Raw genomic sequence first — 26,462 nt, forward strand, 5'->3', positions numbered from 1 at the left:
TTAGGGCTGCAGAAGGTGCCTTACTTGTAAGAAACTCCAAATTTCACTTCTTTGTTGCCGTGTTTTCTTTTTTAAAAATTAACTGTAAGTGTTCTGGTAATCATTTACTTTAAGTGTTTCCCCTTACATAACTACTAAGCAAGCTTAATGATGTTTTCCAAAAGCAACTTAAAAAATTCAATAGGGATTAGTGAGGCCATTAAACAGTAAAAGAAGAAGAAGAAGAAGAACAAGAACAAGAACAAGAAGAACAAGAAGAAGAAGGAAAGAAAAAAAAAGTAGAGATCAGATCTATATTTGAAACTGAGAAAGGGACAGCCCTGAAAATCATAGAGTGTTCATACCTGGAAAAATACTAGAACAAATCATCAAAAAATAAATTTGCAAACACCTATCCGATCACAGAATACTAGGTAATAATCAACATTGCTTTGTAAAGAACAGTCTTGTCAGAACCATCTAATTTCCTTCTAAAACAGAGTGACAGGCCTGTTGGATCAGAGGAATGAAATAGGTGTAAGAGACCTTGAATTTCACAAAGCTCTTGATTCTGTCTTCCATGATACGCTCATCGACAGATGACTTTAAACCAGAAGAAATTTGCTGCACAGGTTTACTAAAAAAGCACAGCTCTTAGTGTTTCTGCCCCAAATGGGGGGCAGGGGGAGGGGGTTGGGCAGGGGATGTTGGGCACAGGATTGAGTGGCTCCTGGACACTTTAATATGCTCACCCGTCCCAAACACAGCCCTAGCAACTCACAATGGAAGAAGGACGCGTCTCATGGCTGCTGCTTGGTGCATTATCATGACTCTCAAAAGAATGGATGGTCAGAGACCAGCGTATTAGAGAAGACCACCTCCCTCTCCCTACGAAGAGCCAGTTCCCTAAGAACAATATTAGGTAAGGGATTGACGTTGTTTGAGAAAGATTTCGTTACAAATGACTCTGAAGGTTTTATAAATATGCAAAAATAATGGTATACATTTCATTTTGGAGATCAAACTACATAAACTCAAACCTTAGAAAATGCAAAAGGAGTGGTCTATGAAATGCAGGGCAAGTGAAAAACATGTCATATTCTTAAAATATCTCTGGGGTAAAATTTTGAGAAAGATGAGGAGCCAGAACCCAGCAGTCAGGGTTTGAGAAGTGACTTGGCTATTTACTAATTATACGATGTTGGGTAAGTTATTTACTGTTTCTTGGACTTCCATGTCCTTCTATGTAAAATGGACCTCCTAAATCTTCCAGAGTTGAAATCATAAAGGAAATTTCATCATATCTTATGTATACAAGATATTAATATATAAATATATATTCATATATACAATGTGTTTAGATATTTAGGTATATAGGTACTTTCTCCAGAGTTAGGCATACCGGAGGCATGTAATAAATATTGGTTCTTCACTTCCATTCACATGCTGGATAATCCACCTCAAGAAACTAATTTATAGTAGTAGATTCAGTGAGATACATATCAACTTCTTATCTTCTGCCATCAATCTGAAGTGGCCAATGGCCATTTGATGTTTACCCCATGATTCTCATACTTCACCCCCAGTTTCCATATTTTAGATAACATACTCCACCTAGTGTTTGGCTTATCATATGGAAAAACCCCCAAATTTCCAGGGGATATCTATGGAGTTGCCTGCCCAATCACTATACCCTTCCCCTTTCTCCAAAGCCACATGACCATGACAGAAATGTATTATATCCTTGGCATCTTGACCACACCAACTCATCTGAATTGGGTATATGCATCAATATAGGCTAATCCTCACCACTGCAATTGACGATTCCATTGGTGAGTTTCTGAATGGGCCTTCAGAGTCTTTCTGCAGAATTGGATTTGAATTAGAACTCAGAGAATTTCAGATTAGTCAGCCTCTTCTTTGTTGATGATGTCTATTGAACCAATGGAGGTGTTTCCCACCACAAGAAAAATCCAGTCTGTCCTAAAAATAAGAGAATACTCTGAGAACAGCAAAGAAGACTGACAGGACAAGACCCGTCAACATTTAAACCCTGATTCTGGTTGTTGCAGTTGTATTCCTGCCTTCCATAACTCAGTTCTTCTAACTTTTGGATTCCCTTAGCCAATAAGCTCTCTGTTTCTACTTATGCCTTTTTAGGTTGGGTTTCTTTCACTTTGTAACCAGATTTCAAAAATCACTGTAACTAAAATCCTTTTTAAAAAATTTTATTATACTGTCAGATATTTATGTAGAGTAAAATCAAATAAATTGTAGTTTTCAGTCAAGGTTTGTATATACTATCAAGATTATTTAAGCACATTTCCAAAAAGTCTTTCAGAAAAACTTCATTAATTTCAACTCCCCAACATATGAGAATATGTTACCTATATGTTCCTACCATTGGATTGAAAAATATATATATAGTTTCCCAGTTTGAAAGGTGAAAAATGGCATCTTTGTTTCATTTTTATTTGTTTAGTTATAAGGGCTAATGATAGCTATTTATTCTCATATTTGCAGAACGTTCATTTGCGTCATTTGCCCAATTTTCTATTAGTATGCTCTCTAACTGATTTGTAAAATCCATTTATATAGAGAGAGAAATATTAAAGCTTCATCATCAATGTTGCAAACATGTCATGCTATTTTGTTATTTGCCTGGATACCTATGCTTTTCTCCATTAAGGGTGAGTTGAAGGTTAAATAAAGACCTACAATACCCATTCCTTTTTTGAGAAATAGTACTATAATTGCTCTTTCAGGGGATTCTCCGAAGCAACGATACCCACCAAGTTTTACATATATTAATTAATTAATTTATTTACTTATTTTTAATTTTTTTTTAAGTAGGCTTCACGCCCAGCATGGAGCCCGATGTGAGGCTTGAACTCACGACTCTGAGATCAAGATCTGAGGTGAGATCAAGAGTCAGAAACTTAACCGACTAAGCCATCCAGGTGCCCCTACATATCTTTAAATCATTTGAATATGATCAGAATATAATCAACACCTTAAAGTTTTCATTAGCCACTTAAAATCTCCAGATTTCTTTTCACTTCCACTCTCCCAGGGAAAAATAATGCAGTTGCCTTTTAAGAGCTGACCATTTTTCCATAAAGGAAAAGCTCCCATACCGTTAGTAGGTTCTATCCAATCTTGACATCTTTCCTTCCTGACAATTGTTCTTCTTTCTTTCTAGCAGGTCAATTTCTTTGGTCCTCTTTCTTTCTGCATTGTAACTAAAGAAGGTCTCATTTGTATAGATTAATCCTTTGATGTTAAAAAATCTATTTAACCAATAAAAATTCTAAGAAGTTACAGCTATAGGACTACTACCGTTACAGAGAAAAAACAAATAAATTTGGCTAGAAATGAACAAGGGACCCTGAAAGTCGTTATTGGTTTCATAACAGTTTGCAGGGAGATTAGAAATAAAATGCTATGTGAAGAAAACTGAATAATAGAGCTGAATTAATGTCAGAGGAAAAACATTGACAAGATCCAAGTTCCCCAACTCACACCTGTCAGAATGGCTGAAATAAAAAACACAAGAAACAGGAAGTGTTGGTGAGGATGTGGAGAAAAAGGAACCTTTCGTGCACTGTCGGTGGGAATGCAAACTGGTGCAGCCACTTTAGAAAACAGTATGGGGGTTCCTCAAAAATAAAAAAAACAGAGTTATCCTACAATCCAGTAATTCCACTACTGGGTATTTACCCAAAGGGTACAGAAAACACTAATTCAAAAGGATATACACACTATTTTTATCGCAGCATTATTTACAATAGTCAAATGATGGAAGCAACCCAAGTGTCCATCAACAGATGAATGGATAAAGATGTGATATAACATATTCAATGGAATATTACTCAGCCATAAAAAAGAATGAAATCTTGCCATTTGCTATAACATGGATGGAACTAGAGAACATAATGCTAAGTCAAATAAGTCAGTCCGAGAAAGACAAATGCCTTATGATTTCACTCATATGTAGACTTTAAGAAACCAAATGGAAAGACAAAGGGACAAATCCCCAAACAGACTCTTAACTATAGAGAACAAACAGATGGTTGCCAGAGGGGAGGGAAGTGGTGGGATGAGTGAAATAAGTGAAAGGGATTAAGAGTATACTTACCTCGGGGCGCCTGGATGGTTCAGTGGGTTAAGTGCCTGACTCTTGGTTGTAGCTCAGGTCATGATCTCATGGTCCGTAAGTTCAAGCCTGCGTGGGGCTCTGTGCTGACAGCATGGAACCTGCTTGGGATTCTCTCTCTCCCTCTCTCTCTGCCCCTCCCCCTCTCGTGCTTGCTCTCAAAATAAATTAATAAACTTAAAAAAAAAGTACACTTACCTTGACAAGCACACCTGAAACTAACATAACGCTGTAGGTTCACTATGCTGGAATTAAAATTTGTTTAAAAATCCAGGTTACAGAGAGCTTTGTGCTTAGTATCTCTTGCTGTACGACAGGTTACCTCAAAACTCTGTGGTTTAGGGGTGCCTGGGTGGCGCAGTCGGTTAAGCGTCCGACTTCAGCCAGGTCACGATCTCGCGGTCCGTGAGTTCGAGCCCCGCGTCGGGCTCTGGGCTGATGGCTCAGAGCCTGGAGCCTGTTTCCGATTCTGTGTCTCCCTCTCTCTCTGCCCCTCCCCCGTTCATGCTCTGTCTCTCTCTGTCTCAAAAATAAATAAATGTTAAAAAAAAAAATTAAAAAAAAAAAACTCTGTGGTTTAAAACAGCAAAAAGTTATCTCACCATATCTGTGGTCATAAATCTAGGAGCAGCTCAGCCAGGTGATTTTGCTTCGGGATCTGTCATGAATCCCCCAGCAATGTGTGACCTGGGGCTGTAGTCACCTGGGCTTACCCAGGACTGGAGCGCCTGCCTCCAAGCTCGGTCACATGGCAGTTGGCCAAAGGCCTGAACTGCTCATCACATGGGCCTCTCGATGGGGCACTCACAACATGTCAGTGGGCGGAGGGAGAGATCTACAAGGGAGGGAGAGAGCAAAACAAAAGCCACCGTGTCCTATAACCTAAAATGCCATCCTGTCTGCACATCCTGTTGGTGGCGCGCATCAATTCCAGTACCATGGGGGAGGGAGCCCACACACGGGTGTGAATACCAGGAGGTGGGGACCACTGGCCACCATCTCCAAGGCTGGCAACGCCAGCCTGGGTCAAACTTATTTTACCTCTGTTTCCTCTTAGATCTGCCCGTGTTAATTCCGAAGATTCTGTCCAAGCTTGTCTTCCCTCTCATACTACACACTCTCCTTATACCCTCTTCTCCATCCCCAGGGATTCTACGACCGTGTGAGTACCGAGGACTATCTCCTCAGCCTAGATATTGTTCTCTTGGTTCAGACATGGATTTTCACTCTCCTGCAGACCTCTTCATTGTGTGTGTTTGATATGAAATGCCACTCCCCACTCCTCTCTTCAAACCTGCCCCTTTTCCTGTCTCAGGCGATGACGCCCTCATCCACCCAGTTGCCCAGGTTGCGGACCTGGGCCTAAAGTTTCACTCCTCTCCCTGCCCCCCTCCATACTGTTGGGGCTACTGCTATGGTTGGCCCTCCTCCTTCCAGGTCACTGGTAAAAGAATATACCAACCCTGGCTGCTTGGGTTTTAGAGATGGGCTCTATGCTGGCCCATTCAGATTTCCTTTCCTGAGACTTTGAATTCTTTTTTTTTTTTTTTTTTTTAAATATAACTTATTGTCAAGTTGGCTAACATACAGCGTATACAGTGTACTCTTGGTTTTGGGGGTAGATTCCTGTGATTCATCGCTTACATAAAACACGCAGTGCTCATCTCAACAAGTGCCCTCCTCAATGCCCATCACCCATTTTCCCTCTCCCTTCCCCTCCCCTCCCCATGAACCCTCAGTTTGTTCTCTGTATTTAAGAATCTCATGATTTGCCTCCCTCTCTCTCTGTTTGTAACTATTTTGTGCCCCTTCCCTTCCCCTATGGTCTTCTGTTAAGTTTCTCAAGATCCACATATGAGTGGAAACATATGATATCTGTCTTTCTCTGACTGACTTATTTCACTTAGCATAATACCTTCCAGTTCCATCCACGTTGCTGCAAAAGACAGGATTTCATTCTTTCTCATTGACAAGTAGTATTCCATTGTATATATAAACCACAACTTCTTTATCCATTGTCAGTTGATGGACATTTAGGCTCTTTCCATAGTTTGGCTATGGTTGAAAGCGCTGCTATAAACATTGGGGTACATGTGCCCCTATGCATCAGCACTCCTGTATTCCTTTGGATAAATACCTAGTATTGCTGGGTAGTGCTAGTAGTGCTATTGCTGGGTTGTAGGGTAATTCTATTTTTAATTTTTTGAGGAACCTCCACACTGTTTTCCAGAGCGGCTGCACCAGTTTGCATTCCCACCAACAGCGCAAGAGGGCTCCCGTTTCTCCACATCCTCGCCAGCATCTGTTGTTTCCTGAGTTGTTAATTTTAGCCACTCTGACTGGTGTGAGGTGGTATCTCAGGGTGGTTTTGATTTCTATTTCCCTGATGAGGAGTGATGTTGAGCATCTTTTCATGTATCTGTTGGCCATCTGGATCTGAGACTTTGAATTCTGAGTGAATATACTTGATAAGTCAGAGATGATTGGAACCAACCCATTTTATGGCAGCACTCCAAAAGAAAAAAAAAAAGGCTCCTTGGGCTTTTGAAGATTCTGAAGAGTCAAAGCGCTCTGTTTCTTGGATCCCCAGACTGCTTGTTTAGCTCGCTCTTCTTCTGGTGACCTATACTGAGAGCCTTCCCAGAAATCCCATTTTTGCTTTAGTTGGTCAAAGACACTTTCTGTCGCTTGCCCAGTAGAACAGAAAAACAAACATAAAGACCTCATTCAGCATGCATGAAGTCACCCAGTCCTGGCCAGCTCCATCAATGACATCTTCAATGTCTCTAGAGCCCATTCACATCTCCACTGTCACTCTCTCTGTTCAGGTCACCATTGTCTCTCCCTTGAATCGCCCCACTTTCCAAAGCAGTCCCTGACTACAGTCCACTGTCTTTCTTGTCTATTCTCTTCATTTCATAGATCCTCATTGCCTTTAGTGGAAAGTTGTAAGTGCTTATGTTGCTCACAAGGGGCTTCATGGTCTAACTGCCCTTGGATTTGAAGCACAGCAGCCATGCCAAAGGGCTTCTGAGTTCTTTGACGTCTCCATGATGTCACCTCTGGGGATTTCCACTTATTTCTTCTGCATTGAGTGTTCACTCATATATGTGAATTCCTTATCTGACCAATCCCTACGTGTTCTTCAGGTTTGGGCTTATATGTCACTTCTTCTGGAAGCCTGTGCTTATCCTAACTTCCAGAATCTTACCCTGACCCTGTAAGTCTGGGCTATGCTCCCTTCCATGTGATCCTAGAGTGTTCTGAGTGTCCTCGGCATACTATCCATCCAACTATGTGGTAATCACAGAATGACTTACTTGAAGTTCTATTTCATTCCTAAGCTCTGTGAGGTCAGGGACCATCTCTTTTCTGTCCATTTCTGTATTTCCAGGGTCTAGCTCAGTTCCTCAAAACGTGGTGCAGCTATGTAATAAACATTTGTTGAATAAATGCGCAATAGGATTTTAACAACTCAGTTTCAGCAAACTTTATGTTTTAAAGTAAGATGTAATTTGAGCCACAAACATAATGCTAAAAGAGAGAAGCATCTCTTGTAAAGATATGTAGCAAAGAGGGTGACCTCTGAATGAAAGACACAAGTTTTTCCATCAATATCCCTTTAATATTGGGAGCTACACACATCTGATGGGGGGGAGGGGTGCATTTGCTTGGACATCAAGGTATGATCCTAGTGGAATAAAACCCAAGGTTTCATTTTTTAAAAATTTGTTAAAAAAATGTTTGTTTTTTGAGGGAGAGAGAGTGTGTGTGTGCTAGCGGGGAAGGGTCACAGAGAGAGGAAGACAGAGAATCCAAAGCAGGCTCTGTGCCACCAGTGCAAAGCCCCAGGTGGGGCTTGAATTGCAAGATCATAACCTGAGCCGAAGTTGGATGCTCAGCCGAGCCACCCAGGCGCCCCAACCCAAGTTTTCTTTTCAAAAAACTCTCCTCCATCTGCATTATAAAAAGTTGTACAAATATATTTTTTTTCAACACCGTTGCCAAACGGCTTGATTAGTGCCACATTTTACGTGGTCACTTCTATACGTGTAAGTTAATCAAATCATAGCCCTGAGCGCAAACATCGACCGAAAAGGCTGTCTTATCACAGCATGAGGGAAGGTGGGTGATGCAAGGGGAGAGCTAACATCTATTGCCTCCTGCTGTGCCTGTCACTGGCATGGGATGCGATACATTATCTCCAAAGAGAGAAGCGAGCAAGGCATCTGTGTTCAGTTCCGGACGTAGCGATACCTCCCTGGACTGTTGGAGATTTCAGGGAGGATTTTTCAGAGACCACAGATGAACAGGATTATAGTTTTGCCACATCCCTAAAAGACGATCCTGAAAATACTTAAAACACTCATAGCTGCCCCGTTCTCCTCCAGGGAACCAATTATGCCCTTATCCAAACAGCTGTGCGTTTCTGCACTGGCCCTCTGGCAGCTCTTGTTTTTCACCGGAAAGCAATTCGGAGAGTACCTTGACCGGTCCAAGTTCTGTGATGAAATCTTAATTAAAACTCTGCAAAATCATCTCCCCGAATTCCCCAAGAATTCCTTTCTTGGCGGTCGAGAGCACTGACCTTTTTAATACAGGTGTGTGATATCCAGCACTCAAGAGTACATAGTCAAACTGTCCCCAGACTAGAGCAATAGATCAAAATGCCTTTTTGGGTCCAGAAGAGCGGCTCCTAGGATTTCAAGCAACGTGTGTCCTTTGCCCCGCAGTTCAATCTGTCCTGTGAGCACAACGCCTGTCATCTCAGTACAATTTTAACATGAACGTAAACAATTCTGCTTTAACTACCATGGTTGGGCCTTTATGAGCCCATGAATCAAAACACACACCGGTAATCAAAGAAAATCTTCCCATGTGGTCCATCTTTCAAACAAGACTATTGTGCATACCACAAAGTGCTTTCCAAAAATAAAAGAGGGGCACCTGGGTGGCTCAGTCGGTTAAGCCTCCGACTTCAGCTTAGGTCATGATGTCACAGTTTGTGAGTTCAAGCCCCATGTCGGGCTCTGTGCTGATAGTTCAGAGCCCGGAATCTGCTTCAGATTCTGTCTCCCTCTCTTTCTACCCCTCCCCTGCTCATTCTGTCTCTCTCTCAAAAATAAACATTTAAAAAAATTTTTTTAAATAAAAAAGGGGCGCCTGGGTGGCTCAGTCGGTTAAGTGTCCGACTTCGGCTCAGGTCATGATCTCACGGTCCGGGAGTTTGAGCCCCACATCGGGGCTCCCTCTCTCTCTGCCCCCCCCCGTTCATGCTCTGTCTCTCTCTGTCTCAAAAATAAATAAGTGTTAAAAAAAAGTTAAAAAAAAAATAAAAGAAACAAGGCCAAAAAAAAAAAAAAAAAGGAAAAACCCACAATATTATATCAAGAGTAATACATAAGAATAACATCAAAAGTAAAAAAAGAAAAGTTTAACGTTTGGAAGAGAAAAAAACCCAAACATGGTTTAGGACATTTCCAATCAGAAAATTTGAAAGGTGCTTTTGACATCACATGCTTTTTGCTGATGCTTTTGTTACCATTAAAGTGGACCGCTTTTAACAATGCCTCTTGTCTAAAGATCAGACTTTTAGTCACATAGAAAATAGCATCAAAGCAAGAAGCAAACTTCTCAGAGCTAAGAGCACTAGAGCAAAGCCCAGGCCTCTCTCCACCCTTTTTGTTTTGTTTTGTTTTGTTTTTAAGAAAAAGTATGGGATTTTTCTTGGGCTTAATGAAAGTAGTTTTCAGTAACTGATCTGAAGAAAGGATGCAGAGAGCATGTAGAAGTAGCCTAACCCAGGGAACATTCTGGGCAACCTTGTTCCGGTCCCTGATGTGCTAACAGTGGGGAGACGTGAAGGACACTGGCTCTGGTGTCATTCAAGCCACTCAACCTCTGTGGATCTGATTTCTCATCTGTGAAATGGGGATAATAGGCCCACAAATCCCTTATTTACAATTCCAAGATGGAACATTCAAAGAATATCAGAATTTTTTTGTGATGCATTTGGAGCAAAACTGCCGTGAACGGAGTTGCGGGTGTTCATAGTCCTCACTTAACTCCGCTTGGTAGGAACATTCACGTTACCCTTAGAAATACGAGCGGGCTTCACCATGGAGCGCTGCTCATATGATGTCCTATATGGTGCATGTAACATCTGACCTTTTCAAAATCCCAAACCAATCTCTATTCTCAAATATATGTGGACCCAAGGATTTCCAGGAAGTTTTGAGAACTTATGCCTTTGCTTCGTGGGGTTGTTCTGCAGATAAAAATGGGGTTCTGTGAATAAAGCTGTTAGCTTCATGGTTGGCCATATGGTAAGAGATTCACGTCACTTGCTCTAGTTTTCAGTAAAGAAAATAACAAAAGCATAGGTGCCACATACAGCACAGCAAGGTAAGTCTTCTTTTGACTTTCTGCCATCAGGAAAGTTTCTAGCATCTTTTGGGGCACCTGGGTGGCTCAGTCCGTTAAGTGTCGGACTCTCTCATGGTTCGTGGGATGGAGCCCCACGTCGGGCTCTCTGCGGACAGCACAAAGCCTGCTTGGGATTCTCTGTGCCCCCCTCTCTTTACCCCTCCCCGTTTACAACATGTGCGCTTTCTCTCTCTCTCTCTCTCTCAAAATAAATAAACATTAAAAAAAAAGTAAAGTTGATAGCATCTTTTGAAGGCAATTAAAGGCACAAGAGAAGTTCAATAGTTTTGGACATTTGCCCATCTAAAAGGCTTTTCTTTTGAGTTTTGGTTCTTGAGTAAACTTCAGTTACTTGGAAAATTAAATAGCATGGACTTTTTCATTTTCTAAAATGCCAAGTAAGTCACGATGCATTAAATCACTCACAGCCCAAAATGGAGAAATGTTAAAGTTTTTGAAAAGATAAAGCTTGGGAGGGTGATGTCAGCGAGGTGGCCGAATAAGTCCCTCACTTGTGTCCCATCCTCAACAACAATGGCTAGGCATCTATCCACAGACGGAAGTGCCTTTGTGGGGGCTTGAGGTCCAGGTAGGAGCCTGGGAAACCCCGGAGCCGCCCAAGATCGAGGAGAACCGTCTTGAGAAGGCAGGTCGGCACCCAGAGGACTGCCGGGCCCATGGGGAGTCCTGGCAGCAGAATCAGCGGCAGCTACAGCCCCATTTGGCTTTGGTTCGGTCCCAGCGCCACCCAGCGACCGGGGAGGAGTTACACCCACCTGTGCATCGGGTGATAGGCACGTAGACCTCGGGAAGTGGCCTGCGAACCAGCTCCAGCCACTTGGCTGGAGCCCAGGAACCCTTGGAGATAAGCCCACCCAACTTAGTAGAATCTGAAAGGGCCCTGTAACTGGGCTGCATGAATAGTCCGGCTGCACCCCTGAAGGGCCTCATACAAAACTACCATAGTATCCAGCAATCCTACTCCTGGGTGTATGTCCAAAGGAGATGAGTCACTACGTTTTTTTAATGCTTAGTTTTGAGAGACAGAGAGACAGAGTATGAGAAGGGGAAGGGCACAGAGAGAGAGAGGGAGACACAGAATCCGAAGCAGGCTCCAGGCTCTGAGCTGTCAGCACAGAATCTGATGCGGGGCTCAAACTCACGAACCACGAGATCATGACCTGAGCCGAAGTCAGATGCTTAACCGACTGAGCCACCCAGGTGCGCCGAGATGAATCACTGTCTTGAAGAGACATCTGCAACTCCATTTTTATTGCAGCATTATTTATAATACCCAAGAAATAGAAACAACCTAAATGTCTGTCCATCCACACATGAATGGATAAAAGATGTGGTTTATATACACAATGGAGTATTATTTGGCCTTTACCAAGAAGGAAATTCTGCCATTTGCAACAATATGGATGGGCCTCGAGGGCATTATTCTAAGTGAAACCAGTCAGATGGAAAAAGACATATGCTGAACGATCTCACCTATATGTGGAATTTCCAAAAGGCCAAACTCATGGAAAAGAGTATAGAATAATGGTTGCCAGGGGCTGAGGGCAGGGTGTTGGTGGAAATGGGGAGATACTGGTCAAAGGGTACAAACAACTAATTAAAAGGTGAAGAAGGTCTGGGGACCCTACTATTCAGCATGGTGACTATAGGTGACAACACTGTCACGTACTTGAAAATGTGTCACGAGAGATCTTATGTGTTTTCATCACACACACACACACGCACCCCATTGTAACTAGGTGAGGGTGATGTGTTAACTAACCTTATTGTGGTGGTCACCCCCTAATACATGCATGTTATCAACTCATCAAGTTGTAGATCTTCAACGTACACAATGTTATAGGTCAATTATATTGCAACATAAGTCGGGGGGAGGGTAAGATGAACCTATATAAGCTCCAACACCAACCTGCCTTATCTTATTTGACCGTGCAGCTCTGGGGTCAGGTTACAAGCTCCTATGAGTCTTACAAACCAAAGGGCAATCAGTGTGGGAAAGACTCCATAATAACACTATTCTCTGTTAACTCCCAGGAAAACAAATCTCCGGCGCGAAAAGCACAGATTCAAGCAAACACAAAATGCTGGGGGCTGGAGATGCCGTCTGCCAAAAGTCCAGAGGAGTTCAACTCAAGTCAAGTTTGTACTCCAGCTCAAAACTGCCCACACGGGGGGATGTCTGCAGAGCCACATGGGCCCAGACCAAGCACCTCTCAAGGGGAAAAGCAAGTCTGCCCCTGAGGGATCATCGCCAAATCCTTCACTTTTGGTCAGCCTGCGTCACCACTAAAGCTCCCATTGGGGGCACTTTCTGCCTTGTTTTTGAAGACCACAGCTCAGGAACGAGTGTCCGTGAACCAGGGCCTTTGTCCTCAGAGTAACCTTCACAGCTGATTTGTGCCCAAGAGGCTGTTCGTGTTCCACTAAAGCACTGAGGCCTGCGGATGTGGTGCGCAGTGGCATTGACTGATTCTCAGTGTGGAAACTTGTGACTTTGAATTTCCTGACTCAGCCGTAAAGCCTGAAATCACATTTTGTTAACAGTGACTGTCTACTTGGAGGAAAAACAAAAGGGGCTATTAATATCTGGAGGAGATTTAAGAACAAAGTTGAACGGATGGTTTCTTCAATTACTCCAGAGACCATCTCGTCTTCGTTCACCTGGCAAAGACCAACTGGCTCCGGGGGAAGGTGCTTCCTTCTCAGCAGCACTAGGCTTTTCTGCATTAGATGCATGATGCTAAAAACTTGACTTCATAGACGTTGAAGTGAATAGTATTTGTTTAAGCTAAACTCTTGAGGCCAAGAGGCATCCAACTGAAGTTCTTCCAAAAACAGGAAGTTGTCCTAAGGAAAACTCCTTTGCTGGATGCCTGGCGGTCCAGGGGTCTCGCTCCAATGATGAACCCCGATGATGGTTCCTGCCGGTGTCTTTTCCTGTCCCTGTGCTGCTGGCCTTGCTAGGAGGAAGGGCACACGCTCGGCCTGTTTTCTGTGCTGGAGCCCTCGTGAGAGGGCCAGCAGCCTTCTCTTTGACTAAGATCCCACCATGACTCATTCTCTTGCTACTTCTCAGCCTCCTGGGAACACAAAATCTCTAGTTCAACTCACGCTTCCGGCCACATGACACAAGGGAGAGCCAGCGTGTTACCTCTGGTGGTTTCTTTTAGAAGCAGCTGTGGAGGTATCTGGTAGGTTGGGAAAAAGCCAGTGAGGTCTACCTAGGTCTGTGGAGAAACGCTGGGCCACTGAAAACCATTTGGTCATTAGTTTGAACTCCACCTCAATAGAGTCCAAAAATTTACTGCCTAAATTCTCAAAATTCAAATAGAACTCACTGGTACCTTCTGGCGTGTGTGTTAGCGTTGCTGGGCTCAAGTCAGTTTACGTCTTCCTCCAAGGTAACATAAAGCTTGTTAGTTATGAATGTTCTCATCAAGCCATGATGTCACCTTAATGGTGACGCCCAGGCTCAACAAGGTCACGAGGGTTGCCCTTGGGGAAGTCTACTCAGCCACAAGTGGGCTTTTGTCTTGCATGTACCACTCTCCACAGTAGGCACACACGTCCTAGGGACTCCAAAGATGATTTATGATTAAGGTTTTTTTTAATGTTTATTTATTTTTGAGAGACAGAGAGGGAGGGAGAGAGAGACACAGAGCATGAGTGAGTGAGGGGCAGGAAGAGAGAGGGAGACAGAATCTGAAGCAGGCTCCAGGCTCTAGCTGTCAGCACAGAGCCCGACATGGGGCTTGAACTTCCGAACCGTGAGATCATGACCTAAGCCCAAGTCAGATGCTTAACTGCTTAACAGACTGAGCCACCCAGGCACCCCTGTGATGAAGTTTTCAAGAGATTCTGTGATGCCTAAATCCCAAGCCAGCTAGCCTGTGGGAAACTTGAAGGGCAGAGAGCACCAGGTGGGTGGAGGACTCCAAATCTGCCACACTGGGCAAATGGCACAGACTTCCAACTCCACATCTGGAGCCTTGGGGGTGGAGGTCGGCTAGCCCTCCTTGGGAGACAGGGGATTTGGACAAATTGTCGTCTTCTGCTTCTCTGGGTACTTTTGTGTAAATCCTGTACTCTGGCACCCAGCCTGTCGAGGCTGTTGTGAGATCAGAAGGGACAATTTTTGTCAAAATGCTTGTACTCTTGGTTCTCCTCTGGGCTAAAGGCAGCCCTAGGAATTCTCCTTCCCTGCAGGCCAAACACGTAAGACCCAGCAGAGGATCTCGTTCCCGGAGGACCAGAGACATCCCCCTACTAATTCCTATCTGGGACCCAAAAGATGATCACTTGCTGCCAAAAACCCAAATGAAAAGGAAACTGAAGTTTTTGATAGCAGCTTATAACGAGAGTTGGTTCGCACCATCAGGATAGCACTGTTGTTAAAATGTTGTAACACGTTAGCGAGAGGTTTTCTGATGTGCTCGGGTTACCAAAACTAAGCCATTTCCATGGTCAGTCCTGAATCAAAGCTGGCACCGAAAGGCAAATAAATACAATTAGCTCAGAAGAGGTATGGTTGGGCCCCGCTGCTTCTACTGCCGATGCCCCGGCGAGAAGCGACCCGGAGCTTGTGGGACGCCGCTCCACGGATTGCTCAGGAGCTGGAGGGCTACAGAAATGAGCCTCCAAAAGTATTGAGGCTTTTGTTTTGTTTTGTTTTGGTACCGTTTTTATAACTGTAATTTCTCACTTAACGCTGGGCAAGGAACTCTACACATTTCCTTACAGCTGCCAAAAAGACCCAAAGACAAATACTCTAAGTCGCATCTTTTGTTTCTGGGTTATACAGCCCCAGGGGAAGATCATCCAGATTGAGGATGCAAATGGCCCGTGATAATGGAGGGGACCACCGATGGTCTAGCTGCTTACGTGGGCACGGCCTCTCTGCCCAGAATGCCAATGCCACCGTCTGACCGTGGGGCATCAATTTCCCCTGCTCGTGGCTGTGACGTCCCGGGATTTCGTGGCTACATGAGACGGTTTAAAGCTGAGTTTCTTGAGATCTCATGGCTTACAGGGCTGCAAGTTAGTGTCGGCACACACCCTCCAGAACAAGGCTGGACCTTTAGCAGCTTGTTGGACACGAAACCGCCTTGCTAAGAAGGGGCCCAAGAGTGATGTGTTTCTCTGTAAAAACTTGAAAGATCTTGTACTTTGTCACAGCACGCTTTATCTGCCAATCTCGGGACAAAGTCTTGATGGCTTCTTCAGTCTTTCTATTTCTTGCTATTTCTACGTGAGTCAGTCTTCCAGTCCCACACCACTGTTCTTTCCCTGGAACCAAGTTTTCTCTGGTTCCGGGTGTTTCCTATCTCAGTAGTTCTTCAGACTGCCAGACCATACTCGGAGCGAAAACCAACGTAAACCAAGGTATAATTACAACATCAAGATTTTTGTGTAGATCAATCCAGGCCTGAGATTTCTATCGAAGCCATAAAAATCTAATCTGATAAACCCTGGGCAAAGAGAGGAAGCTGATGTTCATTAAGTTTCAAAGGCTGAGTCTATATGTATGCATCCACCTCAACTTTTAATCCAGTGGAGAACAAGCCAGTATTTTGGATCTCCCTAAAGAGACAATTGACGAGCTGCAGACTTCACCACCCGACACCAAAGGGGAAATTCTACCTCCTTGAGGCAGTACTTTCTCCTTCTAGAGGCATAAACATGGTATTGTCATAGTCCTTGGACTCGAGGGATTTTTTAAAAACTCCGGACCTCTATACTTTTAAAGAAATCTTAGTAAGGCTGCACAGAAATGGGAGCTAAGAATCCTTTAAAATGTCATCATCTGATGCGGTAGCACTCACGGTACCCACACTCTGAAGCAATGCTTCCAACCGCGTGGGGGAACACTGCTGAAATCTGGCACCTGAAGAGTCCGTCTGGGTCACAGCTGATCACTGAGCCCCCTCCAGTCCACGGTGGGGCCTCCAACCCCAGCCTTCCTTCTACCCAGCGGATCCCTAAAATGCCAGGTTTTTGAGCCTCAGGAATTTAGAATTCTCTAAGCCCCTCCTCATGTCCAATGTTCACATGCCTCACTAGCGGCAGCCCGTAGGGCCTCATGCTTTCAACGACTCCCGTGTGTTACACCAGAAATGTTTCCTAAACCCAAGTGGCTAGACATGGTATGTGGGGGCTAAATCGAACAGTCCAATATGGTAGCCGTTAGCCACGTGCAGCTACTGGATCCTTCAAATGCAGTTAGTGTGACTAACAAACTTACTACCCACCCCCCCCCCAAATTGATTTCAATGGAGTGAAATTTAGCCACAAACGGCTAGTGGAACCATACCGAACAGCGCAGCTCTAAAGCATTCGAGTAACACTGACAACGTTTCGAGAGACCGTATTTGTACAAACCAAGGACACATTCAATAATTGTTTGGTAGCAACACGTCCTCGCTAACGTCCATCTGCTCTCCCCTCCCGTTCTTGTCAAGTGAAAATAAAAACAGAACTAAGACGGCGGTAACAATAAAGCCCACGCGACCCCAGTCTCCCTCGAATCAAACTAGTAATTTTTAGCATACAGGAGTGGCAAAGTCACAGACAAAAAACAAACCAAAGTCAGCAAAACAAAGAATTAGAAATAAGCGTCCTAGAAGTTATTTTATGTTTAATGCTTAAAAGTCTGAATGCACAAACAATCTACCGTTATAGAAGTACTGGTGGTCAATACGATGCATTAGAACTATGTACAATGCACAGTTTAGTATCAAAATCTTTCTACACTGTAGAGTTTTACGAAACTGTTAATGACATCAAACACTAAGCACTTAAGACACCATTTTTTTTTCTGCTACCACATTAGGAACGTCAATGGACAGTCCATTTCAACTTGCAGCATCCATCCATTTCTAGTATGAAATTAAGTAATTTTCTACTTGTACAATAAAGTTTATCTACACAGTTCTCTTGATTTTGATCCATAGCAGCAAAGGCACTGTACATCAGCAGATCCACAGACTTAAAAGATTTTTAAAGCATTCAAACAAAAAATAATAATAATAAAAAAAAAAAGGAGTCACATATCATAGTTGAACAGCAACAACAACAACATAAAAGATAACACAATGTTTCTGGCACAATGGCACAGCCCGCGTCCATTTCGGGGACATCCAACTAAGACAGGGAAAGAACCGGAGGTAAAGAAAGCAAGTCCTCCTCCCAGGTGAGAGTCCATTCTTTCTGGTTTTCAGAGGGAGGTCCTTGCAAATCTCCTCTGCTGTCCTCGTTTTGTAAAAGACTTGCCTTGCACAGCAGGAGGAATCCTCCCCTGAGTCTGTGCAGTTCCCGAAGAACATGCCAAAAAATAGCCCATAATTTCTCGTTAATGACAAAATTGCCCAAAGGTATACATCTCCCTTTGCAAAGAAACGTGGCAAAAATATCTGGGAGGGATTAAGTTCTCTCTTTAGGCCAGATTTGATTTGTTCATCTGTCTATAATACAATAAAAAAAGGAATTAAAAACTTATTACAAAGACACTTGTCAACGAGTCAAAAAAGAAAAAGGAGAAGTCCAATTACTTTTATCAAATAGAATCTAAAGCTATAGATATATTTGTTAAAGTTGTCCAAATAGACTCAAATGAATACGACGTGGCCTGTCAGGTTCTAATCGTTCAAATTTCCAAACATTTAAAGTAGAAAACAAAAACAAAAACAAAAATCTAACAACACAGCAACATATTGCTTCCATATGTAATTATACATTTCACGTCTCTATACAGTCCTTAGTCTACATTTAGTGACATTTTTAATCAATTATTTTAAACCTTCCTTTCCCCTCCTTTGCCAAAAAAAGGAGGGGAGGAGTATCAAATACAACGCATCTTCATTATCAATGCAGGAGCAGACAGCTTTATTCAGTCAAAGTTAGAAAGCCTTCTTTAAACAAAATAAATATATTACAGATATAATACATAATTCAAGATTCCGTCACGGTTAAGTATGGTTCTTCCATGTTCTTCCGAGTAGAGAGCTGAAGATTTGGTATCACAGGTTCTTAATGGGTATTCACAATTCAACAGCGAGGAGGAAGTGGGGGTAAGAGGCGGGATCAAACCCCACAGCTGCAGCCAGCGTGTGGAATCCTTGGTTTTAGATGCAGGGGAAGAGGAGGACAGAACAAAGTGCTACAGGGAGAAGGGGTCCAGTTCGCATGAAGATTTGTCCTTAATAAATAACTTCATAAACCGTGGCCTTCTTGTCCCCAGAGCCAGTGACAATGTATTTGTCATCCACAGAGATGTCACAGCTAAGCACCGATGAGGATTCTTTGGACTAGGAAGGAAACAGACACAAAGGTCAGGTACTGAAGGACAAACCCATGAGGCAGGACTAGAAAACACACGGCGGAAGAGTGTGACACGTCCCGCTGTCCCGACGGGAGCGCCAAGGCAGGAAAGACGGGCCAGGCACCTCCTTAAATGGCGGGGCCAGGGGCACTTCTCGGGACGCCGCCCCGAGATAGGCTACGGGCTCCTGCACTGGGGCCGTGGGGCAGCAGGCAGGCCGGGTGTACGGGCGGGCGGCGGGGCCGAAGAAGCCACACCCGGTTCCCGATCCTGTGCTCCACACGGTCAAGGGCGGGAAACCCTCAACCTCAGACAGTCGGCTTGGACTCAGGTCCAGCTGTGGAACACTGGACAAGTCACTAGACCCGTCTGAGCCTCCTTCCCTGACAAGCAGGTGAAGACATCTTGCCTGCCCGCCACCTCAGAGGGTTGCCTCAGAGTTTAAGTGGAAAATGGCATCAAAAACACCACATCTTTTGACATCGGGAATGTAAAAATATTTGTAATAGAAAGTCTCATTTTCTCCTGTGTGAAAAAACAATGCCAACTGTACATATGTAAGAGTTCTGGATACCGTCTTCAACTACACTACCTTCAAGGAGTTCAATGTCAACTTTGAACTGAACTGTGCTAAACAAAACCCCACAAGATTTTATATATTTTTTTAAGTTTATTTGAGAGAGACAGAGAGAGAGAGCGAGCGAGCATGTGGGGGAGGTGAGAAGGGGCAGATAAAGAAGGGATGGAGAGGGAGAATCCCAAGCAGGCTCTGTGCTGTCAGTGTGGAGCCCAACAAGGGGCTCAATCTCACGAACTGTGAGATCATGACCTGAGCTGAAATCAAGAGTCAGACGCCGAACTGACTGAGCCACTCAGGCACCCCTAAACTTCACAGGATTTTAACCAGAACTCTGAACACACACACACACACACACACACACACACACACACACACACACACACATACAAACAAAATCTGACATGCAGATGCTAACCCATTATCAGTGTTTCTCAAACTTTTTGGACTGTAATCTGTAATAAATCGGTTTTACTTCACAACCCATTATACACATAAGATATTCACACACTTGTAAAAGATCCAGGCACCTGGGCGGCTCAGTCGGTTAAGCGTCCGACTTCGGCTCAGGTCATGATCTTGCGGTTCGTGAGTTCAAGCCCCGCGTTGGGTCTGTGCTGACAGCTCAGAGCCTGGCGCCTGTTTCAGATTCTGTGTCTCCCTCTCTCTCTCTGACCCTCCCCCGTTCATGCTGTCTCTCTCTGTCTCAAAAATAAGTAAATGTTAAAAAAAAAAAAAAAAAGATCCACTCTAAGATTTTATAGATATACACATACACATACATACATATACACATACATGTACATATATTTAAGTCCTGGTTGGGACCACCAGAAAGGGTTTAACCCATAATACAAAAAAAAAAAACATTGTATTAAATTATAAACTTCATGGCAGCAAGAACTAGCTGTTTTTGTCCTGTTGATTATCTTGCACAGTATTTTCACTCAATATATATATTTTTGGATTCAACTGCATTGATCTACTCTATGATGACTTAATACTACTCGTTCGAGAAAACTGCAAATCTGTTTCTATTCCTAAAAAAAAAAAAAAAAAAAAAAAAAATTCGAAGTACAGGTTAAAAAAAGGTGGTCTTCTTTAACTTGTCTATGAGATTCACACGTAACAGCCAGAGAGCAGCGAGACTGTGCGTGAGCACACGGGGTACCATGTCTACCATTTGGTCCTCCTATAAATAATTTCACACTCTACACCATGGACCACTGATTCAATAAGAATACACATTTATGAAATTAATTAAGATTTACTAAACTTTTCCGGAACACTCTTCTTTGGGGAAAAAAGCCCAAAGAAATAACAATACTAATAGAAGTATTCAAGCAATACGCTCAAACTTTTTAAATGTAAGCATTTTAAAGATACAACCCCCACATGAAAATCACAGAAGACGTAAAACCTCTACTCTCGTGTATAAACGGGACTGAGGTGTGAAGAGTTAGCGTATCAGGCACGGTGTCTCGGCTCTGGGCTCACAGAGAACTGGACACCATCCCCGCCCTCCACGGCTTGTGGCTAGGACACTAGCCTCCCTCACGCAGAGTATTCTGGTCTGTACGACAGGTGAATCACAACACCTGCCTCTTAGAACACTGAGGGGCCTTATTAACCTGACAGAACGCACAGAGCGAGCTTGGGTGAACCACTGCCATGCAGCGAGCACACAGAAGTGGTAGCTAAACAAGTTAATGTTACCTGGAATATACTGGCTCCATAAGGTGTTCTCCAGGCATTCAGAAGGTTGTCCTTTCCAGTGCTTACAAACCATTTGCCTACAGAAAGAGGGGTTTTGTTCGTGTGATGTCATCAGATACCGGAGATGTGCTTTATATAGAACACCCAACCATTCACAGAAAACCCATCTCATTTGCAACAAAAGTTTCTTTTCACGGGAAAAATAAAGCTCACTCTCCTAGATTTAGTGAGTTATTTATACTTACAAGAAGGGTAAAGTGGATTAGTACACAGCGTTAGAGACATAGCAAGTATGTATAAGAAAGTAATGTAATTTTGAAGAGGGACACGTTAATAAACTAAAGGGGTGGAGTAAAACGCATCAGCAGGAGGGCAGAAGGAGGGATTCTGGCCGACAGGAGGGGACTACTCACCACAATGGGCAAACTTGAGCGACAGCACACAGCTCTCATGGAGATGTAGCTGGTATTTGTCTGGCTTGGTGACATGTAGCACTTCCACGTTACTGTTCTCCATCCCCACTGCGAGCCACTCTCCAGTTGGGCAGTAGCCAAGAGAAAAGATCTAGAATTAAAACAGGTGATAGTGACGGTGACTAGGGAAGAGCACCTCCTTTAACCGGGAGGTACTGTTTCTTCTGGGGATAGATACTACTCCAATTATGAAAGACGTCAAGATAATTTGAATTGTATGGGAAGAAATCACAGCCAGATCCTAAGGTAATGCAATACAACTCCACAACAGAATTTATTAGCCATTTATGTAAAGTCCAATATATTAATCCTTTAATAAAATATACACTATGGTATTTTGACAGAAAACAATGAAATTTTCAGTTATCTAACCTAGAGTCAAAAATGACTTCATCACCTGGTAAATGACTTAAACCTTAAGCACGTCCTATATTTCACAAGACCATGGCGTCTAAAAGGTCACGGGCACAAGACCAGACCTGTGAGGTGAAGTCATGCTGCTGTAGCTGCCGCCCTTCGCGCAGGTCCCAGGACCTGACCGTGTTGTCCAGGCCGCCCGTCCAGAGCTTGGTGCCATCATTAGAAATGTCAATACAGCTGGCCCCATCTGTGTGGCCCTGGAATTGCCTGAAAATGTCAAAATGGAGTGAAAACCCCTGAAAAGTTAGTTTTTAGGTGAACTCAACTCAGAGTTTGAAAAGTTAGTTTTTAGGTGAACTCAACTCAGGAGTTCGTCAGTGCAGCCACCGTGGAAAACAGTACGGAGCTTCCTCGAAAAATTAGAAGTAGAAACAGCATACGATTCAGTATTTCCACTACTACTGGTATTTACCCAAGGAAACACCAATTCAAAAAGATGTATGCACCCCTATGTTGATTGCAGCATTATTTGTAATAGCCAAGATACGGAAGCAGCCCAAGTGTCCACTGACAAATGGATACGACGTGGTATAGATACACAGTGGAGTATTACTCAGCCATAAAAAAGTCCTTACCATTTGCAACAGCATGGATAGAGCTAGAGTATAATGCTAAGTGAAATAAGTCAAAGAAAGATAAACACCATATGATTTCACTCATATGTAGAATTTAAGAAACAAATGAATGAACAAAGAAAAAGGATGAACAAATACCAGACTCCTAGAAAACAAACTGGTGGTTGCCAGAGGGGAGGTGGGAGAGGGGACAGATGAGCAAAGATGACTAAGAGTACACTTACACGATAAGCACTTAGTAACTGGTGAATCATTATTTTGCATATTGAAACTAATATAACACTGAATGTTAATTATACTTCAATAAAAAAATTTAGAATTCCTCAGGGATCAATATCATTGCCAGTCTTATAGATTTCATTTGGATTTACTGTATTTTCTAATTATTCAAAGTAATAATAAAGCATATACATAGATTGAAGTTTAGTTAAGATGTTGTATTTCCTGCACTTTTTATTTCTGAATACTTAGGAAGTACTCTTCATACCAAAAAACGATTAATATAACCAATGGGAAAAAAAATCTCCAACAGAAGTAAACAAAGAAAACACAGAGCTACATGTATATGCACTAACCAAAAATACTTTAAGACCTATTATATCACTGTGATATGAAGGAAAGAATTAAAAAAACCTTTTTTTAACATTTATTTATTTTTGAGAGAGAAAGAGACAGAGCATGAGCAGGGGTAGGGGCAGAGAGATAGATAGGGAGACACAGAACCCGAAGCAGGCTCCAGGCTCTGAGCTGTCAGCATGGAGCCCAACGGGGGGCTCGAACTCACAAACCGTGAGATCGTGACCTGAGCTGAAGGTGGACGCTTAACCGACTGAGCCACCCAGGCACCCCTGAAGGAAAGAATTTAAGAAGTCAGGAACATCTTCCCTTCTACAAAAGCTACGAGGAGGGCAAGGGAGCAGCAGAGCGAATTTTGCCAAGGCACCACAATGCAACTGTACGAGGCTACGTAAGAAAAAACGGCCATGCTCTCAGATAAGGCACGTGGAAAGAAACGCAGTGTGGTTCAGCTGCCCCAGGAGCTGGTGGAATGTACAAAAGACACTGGGGGAAGGAGAGATTAGAAGCAATTTCTTGTAAGAGCCTTACTCAAGATGAAACAAATGACAACTACTTTGTTTTTGGAATCATACTTAGAGCTCAGTCCTGCAAAATATCTGACGGATGGACAGTGGAGGCCTCTTCTCCTGACACACTCCCTCGAACTCACAGCTAGGCTTGGTTACAATCCTCTCACACCCTTCGGCGGATCACACCTCTTGCTTCCTGCTCTTGTGGGTACTGACATCTGGAGACTCATTTCAGGGCTTTACCTATCAACGCCAACCCTATACAATTTCACTTCTTAAAACAGACATCTCGGTGCATCTATCCATCCTCAAACGTGGGACTACAGATCATCTAGACCATTTCAGAGCAAGTAGCACAAAGCCTGGGCCCATGGTAGGTGTTCGATGGTTATCTGCTGAACGAATGAATGTGTGGGCTACACGTGGCACAAAGGACAGTGCCATGTGCTGGGAATCTTCTCAGTGAGTGTCTATCCACAATAATGGCTGGTTAGCGAGCACAGATGGCAAATTACAGATGTCTAACGAGCTCATGAGGTCATGGGAACATTATGTACATTAATTATGTAAAAATGACCCATTTTTTAAAAACCCAACTTGGTGATGCTCAGGATAACATCCAAAAAAAGCAAAGAAAGAAAACAAGCCCTCATTTTTTAAGATCAGAAGTATAGAAAGTAAGATTCTACATTACTAATTTGTTTCCAGCATCTTAAAAGAGGCCTGTTCCTACCACTTTTTAGTACGATAATTGTTATTTCATCTTTTTAGACGCACACAGCTCTTTGGCCCAGAGTGGTAAAATCAGCTCCCCTCGTGCCCTGGTAAGGGATCTTGCCGACTCACCTCACCAGCGTCTGGTTGTGCAGGTCCCAGACCGCGATGTTGCCGTCACTGCAGCACGAGAAGCAGACCTTGGAGTCGGGGCTGATGGCCAGGGCGTAGCACGCAGGGGCCGAGGACGTCAGCTCCGCCTTGATGCGCGGGGTCGGAGCCGCCAGGTCCCAGATGGACAGAGTGCTGGCTTCCCCTCCCACGATGAGGGTGCGACCGTCAGGGAGCAATCGGCAGGAACGGATGTAGTTATCCCTGTTCTGTAGAGACAAAAACCATCAAGAGATCACTCATGAGGAAAGGAAAACAGCATTAACATGAGAGCAGAAATCCATAAAAGTATTGTGTTCCCTCCTGGTTTTAATGAGCCATTTTTACTTATGACAATGATAAAGTGGATTAATGCTAGAAAATTACATGAAATTAGGGAAGTACTTAAACTTGATCTACAAATTTAGTGCTGAGATATTTAATCTTAATTAGCATGAAAATGCAAAGATCTAGACCCAACTCCCACCACCACCAAATCACCCAGCTGCCTCAGTCATTTGCACACAAAGACACATGCACACACAATCCCGGAGCAGTCACATCTGGGGACCTGGGTCCCTTGGCACACTCGACCTGGCCAGTGAAAGGTCCTCCTGCCACCGCCAGAAGGTCAGGGGTCAGAGACGTGGAGTCTCCTCCCTTCCGGCCTGCGTTAGCTGGCTGACGGGCGGCCGGGGCTGATCAAGCATCATCAACCGGGGGCAAGACCCCATCAAGGACTGTTAAGGGACAGGAAAAAAAAGGCCCCTTCCAGCTAGTTAGGCTCTGGGAATGCTGTGTGCGTCAGGCATGTGAGGCGGACCTAACACCGCTGCAGCGAGAGCGCTACCGCCGGTCTAAGGAAGAACGTCCAAGTGAGGTTTCAAACACAACACAGGGACAGGTGCCCAGGAGACAGCTAAGGGGGTACTCTAGTCTCGTCTCACAATGTGACAGACTGAGAGAGCCAGGAGCATGCTCACAGAAACCCTCCCGGGCTTCGACTTTTCCTCACCTCCCTTACCAGACAGGAAAGCAGGTGGCGGGTCGGTGCCCGTGCACTGGGCCGGGTGAATGGAAGCTGCCCTGGGGCACGTGCCACCAAGACCTGCTGACTGCCCTGGGGAACTGAAAGATGCCTCCTCAGCAGCACTCTGAACCTCCACGCGAAAGGCCACCAAGCGGTGAGGACAACTACCCACTTGAGATCAACTCTGTGTGCTGCTTGTACACCCAAGTCTCTCACTGTCCCATCCTATTTCTGCATCAAGTTCGCTCACCAGACAGTCGAGCTGAGACACGGGGCTCTTGTTGCCGGGGTGGCTGATGTCCCAGACCTTGACGCAGCCCTTCCCGCCCGTGTACACGTGTCTCGTGGGGTTGCTGATGGTCACCGCGCACACCACCTCCCCGTGGTTCAGGGTGTTGATCTGGCGCGCGTGGCGGGGGATGCCGGGTCCGATGAGGGCGTCGGGGGGGAAAGGGACGGGCTGCATCTGACCGTCCGCGGTGACGTGGAAGGAGTATGCTCTATGGTAGTGGGGAGGAGAAAAAAATAGGAAGAGGGGAATGCAAAAAATGTTACTTAACTGATCGGCGTAACGAGATGAAAAATAAAACATTTGTGGTGCTACTTGTGATTTGCAAAGAAATCAAATTTACCTACTAGAGTAGAAAGAACATCATTTTCAGAGTCACAGAGCTAGCTCTATGATCAAATTCTCAGGCCGACCCTTCACTAGCTGCTGTGTGACCTGAGTAGTTACTTAGCCTTTCTGAACCTCAGTTTTAAACTTCAAAAGGGGGAGCATGCTACCCACACTTCCTGGAGAATTAAACAGGACAGCCAA

At 44.0% G+C, this 26,462-nt stretch overlaps 1 protein-coding gene across 8 annotated transcripts in view; it reads right to left on the reverse strand.

Annotated features, from left to right (window-relative positions):
• Nucleotides 1–514: 514 nt before the first annotated feature.
• TLE4 (TLE family member 4, transcriptional corepressor) overlaps nucleotides 515–26,462 on the reverse strand; it is a 158,948-nt gene continuing 133,000 nt past the window's right edge. For 7 of the 8 annotated variants that reach the window (XM_047830188.1, XM_047830185.1, XM_047830183.1 and 4 more), the window contains 6 exons: nucleotides 25,893–26,142; nucleotides 24,595–24,842; nucleotides 22,145–22,292; nucleotides 21,606–21,756; nucleotides 21,193–21,269; nucleotides 17,184–18,885 (listed from right to left, as the gene is read on the reverse strand). In XM_047830188.1, the coding sequence (XP_047686144.1) occupies nucleotides 18,778–18,885; nucleotides 21,193–21,269; nucleotides 21,606–21,756; nucleotides 22,145–22,292; nucleotides 24,595–24,842; nucleotides 25,893–26,142 (982 nt within the window). In that variant the 3' untranslated portion in view covers nucleotides 17,184–18,777. Of the gene's footprint in view, nucleotides 526–17,183; nucleotides 18,886–21,192; nucleotides 21,270–21,605; nucleotides 21,757–22,144; nucleotides 22,293–24,594; nucleotides 24,843–25,892; nucleotides 26,143–26,462 lie in introns of those variants that run through there. The other variant, XR_007146331.1, reaches the window with a different exon arrangement.

This window comes from Prionailurus viverrinus, chromosome D4, assembly GCF_022837055.1.
Source record: "Prionailurus viverrinus isolate Anna chromosome D4, UM_Priviv_1.0, whole genome shotgun sequence".
NCBI classification, from domain to species: domain Eukaryota; kingdom Metazoa; phylum Chordata; class Mammalia; order Carnivora; family Felidae; genus Prionailurus; species Prionailurus viverrinus.